Here is a 14,674-nt window from a genome sequence, read left to right on the forward strand (position 1 = left end):
GGTCTAGTACTGTGCCTTTTAAAGTATCAGGTTTTGCTTGGAAAGCCTTGCTAAATAGGATACCAAAGTAAATGTAACTTGATTAAGCAGAAGGTTCTTAATATCTTTACTAGTGGATGTTCTTGGTGTGGTGAAGATTTGGAGAATATTTCTCACCCATTATTCAGATGTTATTATGCCTATTCTATATGGTTATCTATTTTTGCTTGGTTTGGTGCTTCAAATTCAACAATTTTACACAACTCCTATCATGAAAATTTTGCCCATTTCATTGGATTTCCAAGATGCAATGGTAAAGATAGGATGAGATGGTTTGTGGTTTGGCTAGCCACAATTTGGTGTCTATAGCTTGTTAGAAATGATGTCATTTATAAAGATAAGGTGGTGACAATTACTTATTTAGTGGAATTAATCAAGCTACATAGCTGGAACTGGATTAAGACCAAAGATAAGTCATTTTCTTATCCATTCTCAACGTAATTTTCTTCTTCTGGTGTTTGTTTTAACTTATGAAATTATGACACTTTCTGATTTTGTATATACCATGGTGTTAGTTCTGTATATGGATTTTTTATCTAGAGTTTGGAATTGCTAAACCTGTTTGATTATTAGATGGAAATTTATAGTCCTGACTTTGTAATAGTGGTAGACATTACAATTTGGTGATTACCTTTTGTATGGGCTACATTGAATTTTGTTTAGGTGACTTTGTATTTTGTAACGGGTTAGGATACCTCTTATACTCCCCTTAATCTAATTTTTTTGCTCATAAAAAAATATTAGTTTGATAATAACAAATTTGGTAGGTTTTTTAATTTTAATGATGTAATCTTAATATTAATAAGTTATATTAATAAATTTAAAAATTATATATGACAATGTTATTAACATAATTCTCATTAAGTTAAGTAATTATTATTGTAATTAGCCTTATCTTATTTGTACAAGTTATACGTTGAATTCATTTTATTTTGACAAAATATAGTGATTTTGTAATTATTATTTATTCTTATCGATAATGTTAGTAGTGATTCATTTGGAGAGGCCTATTCCAACTTATATTTATGAAATTAAATTTGTTTCTTTTAAGAGAATAAATGAGAGAAGATTATCAATTATAATATTTATTTTCACCACTCTCTAATTGATATATTGAAAAGTTTTAAAAAGGGATAATAAACAATAAATTACAATAGATGAAAGAAAATTCTCAATTGTAATAATTATATTTGGCCTCTTTATCAAATATTTTGAATTCTTTTTAAGAAAATCAAAATACAGTAAATTCCTGCGAATGAGAAAGAATGCTTAGTTGTAATTTATTTTTTTTTAACCTCATACCTCTAATGTATTGAAAAGCTTATTTTAAAAAAAAAAGAAATAATAATGAACACTAAACTATAGTGAATGAAAAACTCTTTAATTATATTATTTATACATAACACAACAATTAAAATTTTAAATAATTTATTTAATATACATGCAATTAAGAATATATTTAAAATTATAAAACATAAATGTAATTAATACTCGTGTTTTGCATGGCCTCACCACTATAGTTACATACATTCGTAAGCACGAGAACGCGACGGTAGTTGCCTTTGCGACACCGTTTCGATTCAATAACATATTCGATTTTGTACTATTACTCCACTTTCTCTCATCATATTCCCTTTTCTTTGCATACTTCGTGATATCATTATCAATTTCACGACTCATCGGTGATTCCAGTGTTTTACGATAGTTAAAGAGGCTTGATAGAGTGTAATCGAGTTTGAGAACCACGTGCTTTCGCTTGTCACGAATTGTTTCATAAATCAAAGTAATGAATGAACAATTTATGATATTACGTTGATTCCTCACATTTATATTCTTATTCTTATTATTATTAATATTAGTGGAGCGGGATTCATTCTTTTATAAAAAAAATAAAAATAAAATAATAAAGTACGTTGATTCAACGCTGTGATTGGTCTTTGAATTTTGAAGTTTTAATTTCAAATTTTAGGTTTGATAAAAATATTAATTTTTTTTAACAATAAAAGGATATAATAATTAAATAAGATAATTATTAAAAGGATATTTATTTTATATATTAATATAGATTATTATTATTATGGGATTTTATGTAAAGAAAACCCCATATGCAGTATGTGGTAGTGAATTCGAAATGTGGTAATTGACACCCATAAAAAAGCTATAAAAAAAAAAAAAAACATATCCCAAGTTCTCAAGTCAGCAACTCTCACATATACTGATAGCTATATTAATTGAAGGCTAAAATTTTAATTTGGTCTTTTATAATATTTTAAAGTTTTAATTTAGCCTCACTTTAATTTTTGGGTTCGATTTAGTCTTATTTGTCAAAAATATCAACAATGTTTACCTTCCGTTTAAATTTCTCAAGTGACGTTTAAGAGCTATGAGAATCACGTCCGTGATTTCCACGGTGTCAATCACATAAAAAAAATATGCCAAGTAAGAGTTATAAGAATCACGCCCGTGATTCTCAATCACATGGATACTCTTAGTCGGCGTTTGAGAAATTTAGACGAAAGACAATCATTACTAGCATTTTTAATAAGTGGGACTAAATTAAAACGAGACTAAATTAAAACTTTAATATTATAAGAGAATAAATTAAGATTTTAGCCGAATTATTAAGAAATTTCCAAGCTGAGTCGAGAAAGAAAAAACTGCATAATTGACCGTTAACAAGTGAAGGGTGATTGAAAGAGTGATGAGGTTTATGGTCACTCATACACAACAATTGCGACCGTAAAAAACTCTCATCACTTGTAGAACTACGTGGAGCCAATATTTGATGATTAGGTGTTAACAACAGCAGTGGTGTTCACACAACTAATGATCATGATAATTGGGGTGGTGCAAGTTTATAAATTATATAAAAAACGCCTCAATATGGTACAAACCTAAGGCAGTAATATTTGTTGTGGTTGCTTATAAGTCATTAAAGCCTTGTACAGTTGCTGAGGTTGCATATAAGTCATTAAAGCCTTATCCAGTAGTTGAGGTTGCTACATGGATCTGTTGAAACCATTGGACTTTATCAACAAGCAAATTTTAAGTAAAAAACCATCAGAGCAAGCTTTTTCTAATGGTTAAATGTATTGTTGTCTTAGGTCTTCCTCTACCTCATTATTTTCAAATTCAATCCATTTTTCTGACTTTCTGTTGGTCTTCTTCTGACATGACCAGACCACCTTAAAAAAATTTCCATTGTTTTCTCATTGAGGGCTACTCTGAATTTCTTAAATATTAATAATTTGTAATTTTATCATTTTCTTGTATTTTCACTGATCCACTCAATCACCTTTGTATTCTCATTTCTGCTAAAATTACTTATTGTTTTGTTGGCACTTCACAGCCCAAATACCAAAGAGCATGACTCATAATTTTCAGTAGATTTTTCATTTGAGTGTCATAGGCACTGTAATACTGAAGTCACAAAATTATACCCCAAGCATTTATCCATTTAATCATATTGCCACTAACTAAGATCCAATTTGGATTAGCTTCTACCCAGTGTTGTTAAATAGCTGTTATGGCGACGCCACAACGGTATGGCGGCGGCCGCGATCCGTTATTGCCGTTTAGGCTGTGTATGGCGGATCCGCCATTTCGAAGATAGCGGCCGTTACGGTCGTTATGGCGGTTTAGGAATGGCGGTCCATGGCATGAATGACGCAGCCAATTTTTTTTGTTTTTTTCGGTTTGGGCCATTTTTTTTTTTATTTTCCGGTTTGGGCCCGGATTTCTTTCCCGGATTGGGCACCCAACACATAAAGTAGGGTTGCAGAAACCCTAATACATATTAACCTCTCTTCAGTGCAACCCGCGGCTGCACCGACAAGACCCCCTTGCCACCGTCGCCTCCGCCTGCCACCATCGCCTCCGACACAGCTGCCACCGTCGCCTCCGATGCGGCCGCCACCATCACGTACGGCGTGACTTTCTTCTCCCCCTCCGCGTGCACCACTGTCGCGCCACCCTAACCTCCGCGCGCGCCGTCACCTCTGAGTGCGCCACCGCTACCTCCGACGAGACTTTCTTCCTCCTGGTTCTTCCTCCGCGTGTGATAGATTCTCACTCCGCAGGCCTCCTCCTTTGAGTTCTGCCATCACCGCTGCCATTTAATCTTTTTGTTGGTTAGGAATTTATGTTTCTTTATATGACTATCACTAGATTATGAATGCCATGAATTTTAGATTGTTATATTGTTGGTTTTAATATGTGTTTGTTATTTTTCTGTTTTTCATCATATTATATATATATATATATATATAATTTTTTGTCTGACGTGATGTTCGTCATAGACCACTATGGCATCCGCCATGGCAATATGGCATTTAAAGGTCTTTGCCGCCATCCGTCATATAACCTTAATGATAACCTTGCTTCTAGCTTATGAGAGCTTTTATATTTAACAAGTATTTGATTTCTAACTTACAATAAAGCCCTTATAATTTTATAGGTGCAAAGAGTTAGGTGAGAGAGCTTCTGAAAAATTTGAGGTGTATAAATTAATTTTATGCAAGAAGTTTGATTCAATTTCCTTCCTGAATTCATTTTATTCTCTTATCCTATAAGTCTCTTATCCTATAACATTTTAATTTTATTGCACCTTGCACAATTCAATGTTCATAACACAGCCAAAAATTACTTGATCATTTGAATAATATTTAACCACATCAAGATTCAAGAGTCAAGCTCTCATGACAGAGGAAATAAGAATTTGTGCAATGAATGATAATGAAATAGAATTCAGAGAGATTGAAAGATGTTCTGGGAATATTCCTCATCACTTCTTAGCTTACTACCAGCCACTGCCTCAAACAATGTGGCTTTTACATTGTTTAATGTAGGTCCTGCCTACAAAACAATTTAATCCTCTCTCGTTACTAGTTACTCATATCTGTAGAACTTGGTAACATTTTTGTGAAATTTAGTTGAAAAACATAACTACACTTTCACCAAAACAAGTTTTAGAAATGACTAGGTTGAATGCAAGAGTCACATTAGCATATCACACAAATTCAGACTGAATAAGCTAGTCAACCAGACTTTAGTTTCATCTCTAGACTACCTTTGAGATTCAATTATTGGAAGGCTGACAGCTATGAAGCCTGGATACTTCAAAAATGGAAAAGTATCAATGTCAAACCTGTGCCAAATATTGATACTCCTTAGATACTTCTGGATATGTATCCCAAAAATATCCACTATTTTTTCATTTATTTTTTTTTTTAACTTTTTTTTCTAGGATACTTCTTGGATACATATTTGAGAAGTATCCAAAAAGCTTGCCTTAAGCTTCTTCTGCAACCATATTCTTTCTTATGCTTGAGAGGAGTTAGAGTACACACTCCTCTATTCATTCTTTAAGAAAAACTAAATAGATCCAAAATGGGTAGAATAGATGGTTTATGTGTATTTGTACCTTCAACTTTTGTCTATGATGAAGGGTATAAAAAGGAAAGGCATGGTTGTGGCACATTATTAGAGATATATCATCCACTTGTTAATGGTGCTAGACTTTTTAAACTGACACTATTGTCTCTGGAGAAATCAGACTTAGAAGCTATGCTTCTAAATGATGGTAAAGGGGAGAGGAGAGTGATACAAATAGCATTAGACAATAATTTAGTAATGATGTTTGAGTCCTAGGCTATTGTATAGAGCTCATATTTGTTTTAAGTTCTATCAAAGATGCTTTTATTGATATAGTGAACTAAAGTTGGTTATGGTATGAGCAGAAACTATATTTTATATGTTTTTTTGTTATGATCTCAAATATTTTTTTTTGTGAATTGTAATCATCATGATTATGAATTAATGAGAAATGATAGTGTGTATTTCTTTACCAATATTCTACTTCTACATAAATTTTCCTATAATTTTTTAGTAACGTATCCAAGACGTATCATATCCTAAATTTCAAAAAACTGTCATATCTCGATATCCATATTGTATCTTACCCATGTCGTACTAAGTATATGGCCTTCATAGGCTGACAGCAATAAGTTCACAAAAGAGTTCAATGATTTCTTAAGCAGCCATCATGTTCTCCTCTATGATAATATGCTCTACCTGCACAGAAGACCACATGAAGAACATAACTACCAAAGAAAAAAGTACCGAAATGATTTTCTTGCTGTCCAGAACCATTGGCTTAAAATTCTCAAACAGAAAAAAAAATTCAAGATTAAACATCATATGCAAATCAGTTTTAACCTAATTCGAGCCGTGGCTTCTTGGCCAGTCTGAAGTAGCTTGGCAATATCACGCCGCATATTCTTCAGCTGAATCTCTTTTCTGTTTCTTAGCAGCTCTATACGGGGAATTGTCAGTTTCAGCAGTACAAGTTACTTATAGATAAATGAAATGTCAAAGAACTAACAACAACAATAATTAAAAAAAGAAACACCAAAATAGAACACTTGTCCAGATGACCTATTGCAATAAACATAATCCTTTAGATCAAACTGAAATACAGCCCTCAGAATTCATGTATGAACAATTAAACCATAAGTAGAAAAAAAACCCAATTACTGAGTAAATAAAGATAAGAAATAATTCAGGATAAACTATCTGTAATAGTTCAACAAGACTAATTGATGCACAGTACATAACTCCTTGAGGGGGAGCGCTGAAGTTCAGCTATTAAATTCATTTTCAAAGTATACAAAATATACAATTGCAAGAAAATAAATAATAAAACCCCAGATTATATACAAAATCAAATAAATAAATAAACAGTACCACCTGAAAGCCTTAAAAGTTGAAACCCTTGTGAAGAAGGAATCAAACATGGCCATGGTGCGGGTTTCGATCAGAACCAAACCCTAATCACAGAAAAATAAAACCCAGATACTAAATATCGAGGATTGCTGTGACATTTACGATATCGAAGACGATTTTGGAAATTTCAGGTTTCGATTTTTTTTTAACTTGAGACAGAGTAACTCCTGGAAGAGTGTGATGGTGAGGGACTATCCACACTAAGGCACTCAAGACATGCCAGACTCATTGTGACTCTTGCAATCTTCAGCAACAAGTTGTGTCAGAAATAAGATCTGATTGAAACAAAAGACACAATTGCAATTTTTACTGTGCATTGATTCTCACATTAGACTGAATCTGTGGTGCCTAGAGAGTGGGATGTAGCTTGTAAAAGTATGGGAAGAAAGAATATCATAGTTAACAAAATTTTGAATCATCTATCTTGAAAGATTTGATCAACTTTCACACTTCTTCTCAAAAGAATGCACTGTGTGAGTAAGAAATATTTGATCTTCTCAGCATGTTTCTAACACCTTAGAAAAACAATGAAGCATCAAATGTGGTGATTATCAACCTCAGAATGATTTTCCCTTGCAGAATCACATATTTGATTATGTCAAAGGGCACACTTGGGGCCCTCATGATCTGGAACTGTTTACAAAATAAAAAACCGAAAATACCCTCGTTAAATGAGGGGTTTAGGGTTTTTTTTTGTCCTTTCATTCGAATTATATAGGTCTTGTTTCTTGACCCAATGAGTGAAGCATTTTATCTTTTGCTCTAAGCCGCAATTTTCCCTTCTCCCCCTCTTTCTCAGACGATCTGCTTCTTCTCCGGTAATAGTGTAGTTTCACTTTTCCAATGGTACTAGAACCTAAAAATTTGTTTTATTTTTTATTTTTTCATTTATTAGAAGTCCCATGTCATCTTTATATAGACAACAATTTCCATGTGAAAGTGTGTGCTTGTTACTGCAGGTTTCGGTCATGGTGCACGAAAATGGCAAGAGGGGGAAGCCAAACATTCTGGTGACTGGGACGCCAGGGACTGGGAAGACAACTGTGTGCACTGCTCTAGCAGAAGCAACCCAGCTCCGCCACATCAATGTTGGAGAATTAGTCAAAGAAAAGAACTTGCATGATGGCTGGGATGATGAGCTTGATTGTTATGTTATTAATGAAGACTTGGTAAGCTACCAGTTCGTATATTTAAGATCATTATCATTCTTTTATGCTTTTAGTTGGGATTTGGCTCATCTTAAGGTGAGTAAGTAAGAATCTAATATTATATATACTGATTATTTAAAGTGTGTTAATTTTATAAGGTAATTTAATTCTAAATTTCAAATGAATGGTAGATACACCTTTACTTCCTTATTTTACAAATCTCATTTTAGAATAGCCAAATCCTTTTGTTGTGCAACATATGGATTTTGATGAAGGTCTTTGAAGTTCATTTTTTTTGAAGTATGTAGTAGTAGTAGTAGATGAAGATTCTAATCTTTAACTAAACAATGATGATCCTTGTCAAATTTGAGGTGGTAAATATATTGAGCGTAGAATTGGAGACTATGTCATAGTTCCTTTCTTTTGGAGTAAAAGTGCATGCTACTTAATATTGAGCGTAAAATTGGAGACTACGTCACGGTTCCTTTCATTGGTAGTAAAGGTGCATGCTACTTAATGTTACAATCTTCCTGGATCAATTTCTAGTAACACTTTGGTGACAGTAACTTACTGAAGTAGGATTGTTTCTGGTCATACACTTTACAGACCCTTGCCAGAATTGCCATGTATTCTTGGTTTTCTAATATCTAATCCTTTTGCATCTGTCTTTACCCATTCCCCTCCTTTATTCATCTTGATATCAACTCTTGAAATTATTATCATAGTCCATACAAATGTTTAATTTCTAGTGGTACAACTGCGATAAAAGCACTAAAACTAATTCCTCTGAATTTTCCTTATGAGCGTAGTTGTAATTTCTTTGGGCCTCTTCGTTCAGTCCATTGCCACAAGTAAATGGAATCCCCTTTTTAATTTAGTATTAGAAACCTACTTGTTCAATTATGTGTCAAGTAGTTTAGTTTGATATTGAACTGCTTCCTGCATCTGGTTGATGTTTTGGATTATATGAAACAATTATGATATTATTCCCCCTCGTTGACGCATTTCTTGTCATCTTGTGTATGTAGCCTGATATATAGGTTTTAAGAGTATAATTTGCGTGGTTTCTGTAGGTCTGCGATGAACTTGAGAATGTTATGGAAGAGGGGGGAAACATTGTGGACTACCATGGCTGTGATTTCTTTCCTGAGCGATGGTTTGATTGTGTGGTTGTACTTCAAACTGATAACACCATTTTATATGACCGTTTGAGTAGAAGGTATGGAAGCACGATTTTCTGTAATTGAACGTTGATTTTGCTACTCTATTATTGGTTTCAGATTAACTTACCCAAAATATGTGGCAGAGGGTACAATGATTCAAAGCTTTCGAACAATATTGAATGTGAAATTTTCCAAGTTCTGCTTGAGGAGGCTAAAGAAAGTTACTCGGAGGACAAAGTAATTGCAATGAAGAGTGATAATATTGATGACATTAGTAGAAACATTGCAACTCTGACAGATTGGGTCAGAAATTGGCCTTTACCCTCATAATCTTGACAAAAAAATAGGGTATTTTGTATATACCATATTCTAAGAGAATGATGAAAGTGTTTCTAAGATCAACAGCTAAACTCTAAAGACAAATTTTGGTTTGGACCATGTGGCTTGTACTTTGGGATATTTATGTTATGAGTTTTAAATATGTCATTTAAAAGGGCATTTAACTTTTATTCTTTTTGCATTCAAAAGCATTTAACCCTTTACTGAGTTTTGTTATACTGAGTTTCAAATAGTTGTTGAGTGAGATTTGATTAAATGAGATGAAATACAAATCCAGGTGATGTAAAATGCTATTCCTATGGTAAAAGACAGGGACTTGTTTTTATTATCAAAACTTGGTGACTTACTACATTAAGAGACGCACATGTATTTTACTAAAAATATTATGTAGCAAACCGTGTCTAGTTTTATGGAGGGTTTTGTTTTGTTGAATTGAACCTAGCACGAAATCACATAAGGAGTTTACCCTTCAACAAAGCAACAAGCAAAGTATTTGTTCGAGACTTGTAAGACCAAATTTGCACTTAAATAAAGATGATTGAAAACGTCAAGTCTTAAATTAGTTGAACCTATCTCAACCTGTGAAGAGCAATAGTTACTATATGAGATGAATATTACTTAAGTTATTTTACAAACCTTAACCATATCTGTATCATATTTGCATTTAGCTAAAGATTACACAAGAAAAGGACCCCAACACAACAACTATATAATATATCAAATATATATGAGTCATGATTCTAATCTTTTGCATAGTGATTTTGCTACAGCCAGGTTCACTACACTATACTACATTGGATGTTCATTGCCTCCGTTTCGTCGTAAGATCTCATTACATTTTGCAAGTGTCATACTAACCCTCTTTTAAAATTTTGATATCCCATTTATGGAAATAAGATAGTCAACAATACCTTTAACATCTCAAGTTTTCTAAGCTTATTAAAAACAAAATATATTTTTTATTAATTAAAGAGATTTTATAAAATATTTAGAGGATTTTAAATAATTATGAGTGTTTTTAATAAATGTTGCGATATTGTTGTATAATATTTATTGGAGAAATATTTATTTTTTTAATATTTTGTTTAATAAATATTTATAGAAAAATGTGTTCTTATTATGTATTTTTATTTATAATTGGGCTAGGAGAAATATGTTTATTTTATATAGTATATGATTTTATTAATTTTATATTATTATTGAGGGAAGAAAAAAAAAAGAATCATGATTAAATCTTATAACTAATTGGTTTAAGATGGGGTTAAGTTTTTTTTTTTGTTTTTAAAAAAAAAGGATTACATCAATTTCTTTTCTCGCCCTAGACGTAGGATAATTGTTGAGTAGTGAGACTGATCCCGAATCTCTTTTTTGTTGTATACTTCTATATGATTCTTTATTATTCTAATTGATGATATTTATGTTTAATTTTGTGTATTAAACTAATCTTGTGGATCATTAATTGCTAGTGTGGGAACCTAAGGGAATCCATTTTTGATGATTGTATGAGAAGTTTTGTCTTCTATAGGATTCTTCATTACTCTAATTGATGATATATATATATATATATATATATATATATATATATATATATATATATATATATATATATATATATATATATACACACACATAATTTTGTGTAATTTGAATTATTTGGGAATTTTTGAGTGTTTATACCAATTGATGTCACTTGGCAAACAATCTCCTCCTCAAGAATTGCTCCCACTAAGAATCAAACACATGACCATGACTCTAATATCAATTATTGGATCAAGAGCTTACCACTAAGCTAAAAGTTATAGCTGTTAGTTAGGGTGCAATTTTTTCTACTTAATCGTAGTAGCTCAAACATCCTGTGTCGCTTGTGACTTGAACTACCTAAGCCTCCGCCACGAGACAATTGATGTCACCTAAAAAATATTGATGTTAATTGCATGAATATATGAAATTGAGGTTGGATTTGAATAATTGATGGTATAATAGAGTAGCATTAGGCTTTAATCTATGTTTTTTTCCAACTAGATTGGGAGAAGAGAGTTTAAATCTAAGTTGTGCCTTGTTCTGAAATTTTTGTTATGGATATAACTTGGTAATTATGTGATTTCTCTATGTGATTAAAAAAATGAATTTCAATTACTGGGTTAGCAAGTAGACATTTTGACTATAGTTTAGACTTAAAAATCGCACAAAAATGCAAAGGAATAACCGAGTTATGTGAGTTAAAAGATGAATTTCATGTTCTGTGTGCGAAATATAAGTTACATATATTGTAAGCTTTTAGAGTATACTTTAATAGCATAATTATGTTTTAAAATATTCATAAAAGTTGTAGCTCTAGATGTTAGCTTTCAAATTTTGTTGGAATCATTTAAAAAGGAGGTAACTCTCAAAATCTATTAAAGAAGGAAAAGTCAAATTATCTACTAAAATCAAAAGGCAAAAATCCTGGATATCATGAAAAAAGCAGAAAAAGGTTCTACAAGAACTACTTTATGCTGACATTACTTTTGCTTTATCCATTTTAGAAATAAATGATGATAAGTAGTTTCCTAGATCAGATAAGAAATACACATTTTATTGAAAAACATTTATTAATGTTCGCATTAAATAAAGCAACGATAATCTCTTTCCTCTAAGATCAATAGTGAAGATAGACGAAACAACTTATGAGTTCAACTCAAAATTGCTGCAACGATTTTCTTCTCTAAAGTCATTATATAAGGATCAAGCATTCAAACAAATACAGATATATACACATGCATATAAAGAAACACTTCCTGTGAATTCTATCTAGATTATTTTAAACTTTCATTATAGGTTGCAACACGTCTAGAAGAGACGAAACAACCTGATAATCTCTTGTAACCTTTGTTGTAAGAGGTTGAGCTTGAAGAAGCTTGTTTGAGTTTTTTAAGTAAGTTCTTCAACTACATTGGAAAATTCATTGAAACTTTAAAAGTGTCAAGAAATCAAAAATATAGAAAGAAGCTTGAAGGAGAAACTATATCAATCAAGTCTTTCCTTGAGATTTCCATCATTACATATTCTCTTTTTTAATCAAATCATATTTTATTAGTTTCTTTTGAATTTTCTTTAAATGTTCGAAACTCATGTCTTGCATCTTTCATTCAAATGTTAAGGTGAAGTGTTCTTTTTGTTGCTTTTAGGATTAATACTTTTATTAAATAATAATATTATTATTTTCCATTGATTTAAGTAAATACTATAAAATGTGAGGTGTTATAATTAAGTGGAAAACATCTTAATTTCAATTTTCAAGAGACCCAAAACATTACACGTTTGAATTCAAATTTTTTTCTTCTTTAAAAGAGTGATTACCACATATTTAAATTGCATATGATGGGAAAGGCTTTCCTTCTCCATTTTCATTTTAAAGTTATACATCCCATTATTTAAAGTAATAAAGTCCACATATTTTTATTTCTTTATCAATTAAAAAATATAATGCATATGTTAACAAAATGTTACTATTTTAAATTTAAATTCTTTAAATAAAAAAATTGGAATATGCTTTCTTTAGAAAATAAATAGTCACGTTACTTCATACATAACTAAAATTTTAATGTGATTTCAAAAAAATCAATATACACTAATTAAGATACATACAAAATAAATGTAAAAAAATAAATTGAACATAGGAAACCAAAACTCACAATCCGACTAAAGAATTGGTAATTTGTAACGTTATTTTTGTTATATTTAAATCCATCTTACCCTAATCATAAGTGATTATCCAATTATCATTTATGCATAAAAGATAATTTTTAATATATATATAGAGAACAATAATCCATTTACTTTAAGAATAAGTGTATCTAGATTAACTATATTCAATAAGTTATATTTTACATCAAATTTTAACGATTCAATCATTAAATTAAAAATTCTTAATGTATAGATCAAGTTTATAAATTTTTTTAAAAAAAATGAAAACCATTTGATACTTCATTTATTTAATTCAAATTAACATATAAAATATTTTTATTATTCGTCAATCTGAATTAATGAAACGAAATATCAAATGGTTTTCAAACTTTTAAAAATTTTACAGATTTAATCTATACATTAATTATTTTAAATCTAATGGTTAAATTGTTAAAATATATATATATATATATATATATATATATATATATATAATGTGAAATGATTACTTTACTCACTTTATATGAATTTTTATGCAAATAAATTGATGCAAAAGGGCATTCAAATGCTTAGTAACAAGGAGTTAATATGCAATTAGAGAAAACTATAAAATTCTTTTTGGTTCGAAGACTTGTATAAATTCTGAGGTACATTAATTTTTTTAAAATTTTAATCTTTCAAAATTAGTTAACTGTATTTTATAAATTTGACAACCATCAAATGAATTTATAAATTACTCACCTAGAAAAACAGTTATTTTCCAACAAACTTAACTAAATTTTAATTGATAATAGGAACATATAATTCATAAAACCAGTTGAATATAATTTTTTTACACAATTTTATTCTTTAGTAATTGATAATAGAAATATTTAATTAAAATTAATAATAATAAACATACTTTTAAATTTATTATATATATATATATATATATTCATTACAACAAAGAAATAATTCCAAATTAATCGCTTAATGAGTTTTTACCTTACAAGTCAAAATCTAATTCTGATTAAATTCAAACTAATATAATATAATTAATTAAAGAGAGATTTAAACGATATTTCGATATAATTTTTATTAAATATTACAACACTCAATAATTTTATATTAAATGTGAATTTTATAAATCCAACTATTAGAATAAAATTTCTTTACTCTTAGATCATATATAAAAAAAATTATATTAATCCAAGATGATTTGATACTTCATTCTTATAAAACAAAACTGACGTAATATATATATTTTAAAATATAATAAAATATAAACACTTTGATTACCTTCAAGTTGTTCAATTTTAACAAAATTTAAGATAAACATATAAAGTGATATAAACTTTCAATCAAGCAATTGAATTTACAAAATTCATATTTAATATAAAATTGTTAAACAGTGTAATACTTAATAAAAATTACATCAATGTTGTTTGAACCCTCCTCTTAATAAAAATAGTTATTAAACCTAGAAATCAAATAAAATACAAAAAAATAATGCTAACAAAATTATTCAAGATCGTTGTTTATTTAGTTGTGCTATAA

The 14,674-nt window shown here is 30.1% G+C and overlaps 1 protein-coding gene across 3 annotated transcripts; it reads left to right on the plus strand.

The window, feature by feature from the left end:
• Positions 1–3,824: 3,824 nt before the first annotated feature.
• Positions 3,825–9,642, plus strand: AAK6 (P-loop containing nucleoside triphosphate hydrolases superfamily protein). Of its 3 annotated transcripts, none has more exons than XM_020379616.3 (4): positions 3,825–4,169; positions 7,782–7,991; positions 9,044–9,189; positions 9,277–9,642. In XM_020379616.3, the coding sequence occupies exons 2-4, from the start codon at positions 7,791–7,793 to the stop codon at positions 9,461–9,463; spliced, it is 534 nt and encodes a 177-aa protein (XP_020235205.1). In that variant the 5' UTR covers positions 3,825–4,169; positions 7,782–7,790; the 3' UTR covers positions 9,464–9,642. The 3 variants fall into 3 exon arrangements, with proteins under 3 accessions (XP_020235205.1, XP_082932678.1, XP_029130530.1); XM_083076552.1 differs by lacking the exon at positions 3,825–4,169 and adding an exon at positions 7,531–7,640; XM_029274697.2 differs by lacking the exon at positions 3,825–4,169 and adding an exon at positions 7,532–7,668.
• The last annotated feature ends 5,032 nt before the right edge of the window (positions 9,643–14,674 follow it).

The sequence above is a fragment of the Cajanus cajan genome, chromosome 1 (assembly GCF_000230855.2).
Source record: "Cajanus cajan strain Asha chromosome 1, NIPB_CcT2T_4, whole genome shotgun sequence".
Taxonomy (NCBI): domain Eukaryota; kingdom Viridiplantae; phylum Streptophyta; class Magnoliopsida; order Fabales; family Fabaceae; genus Cajanus; species Cajanus cajan.

Bases quoted from the DNA above. Each gene is read 5' to 3' on its own strand.
- AAK6 (XM_029274697.2), top strand. The intron at 7,992-9,043 runs GTAAGCTACCAG...TGGTTTCTGTAG, and splicing joins ATGTTATTAATGAAGACTTG to GTCTGCGATGAACTTGAGAA. The intron at 9,190-9,276 runs GTATGGAAGCAC...AATATGTGGCAG, and splicing joins TATGACCGTTTGAGTAGAAG to AGGGTACAATGATTCAAAGC.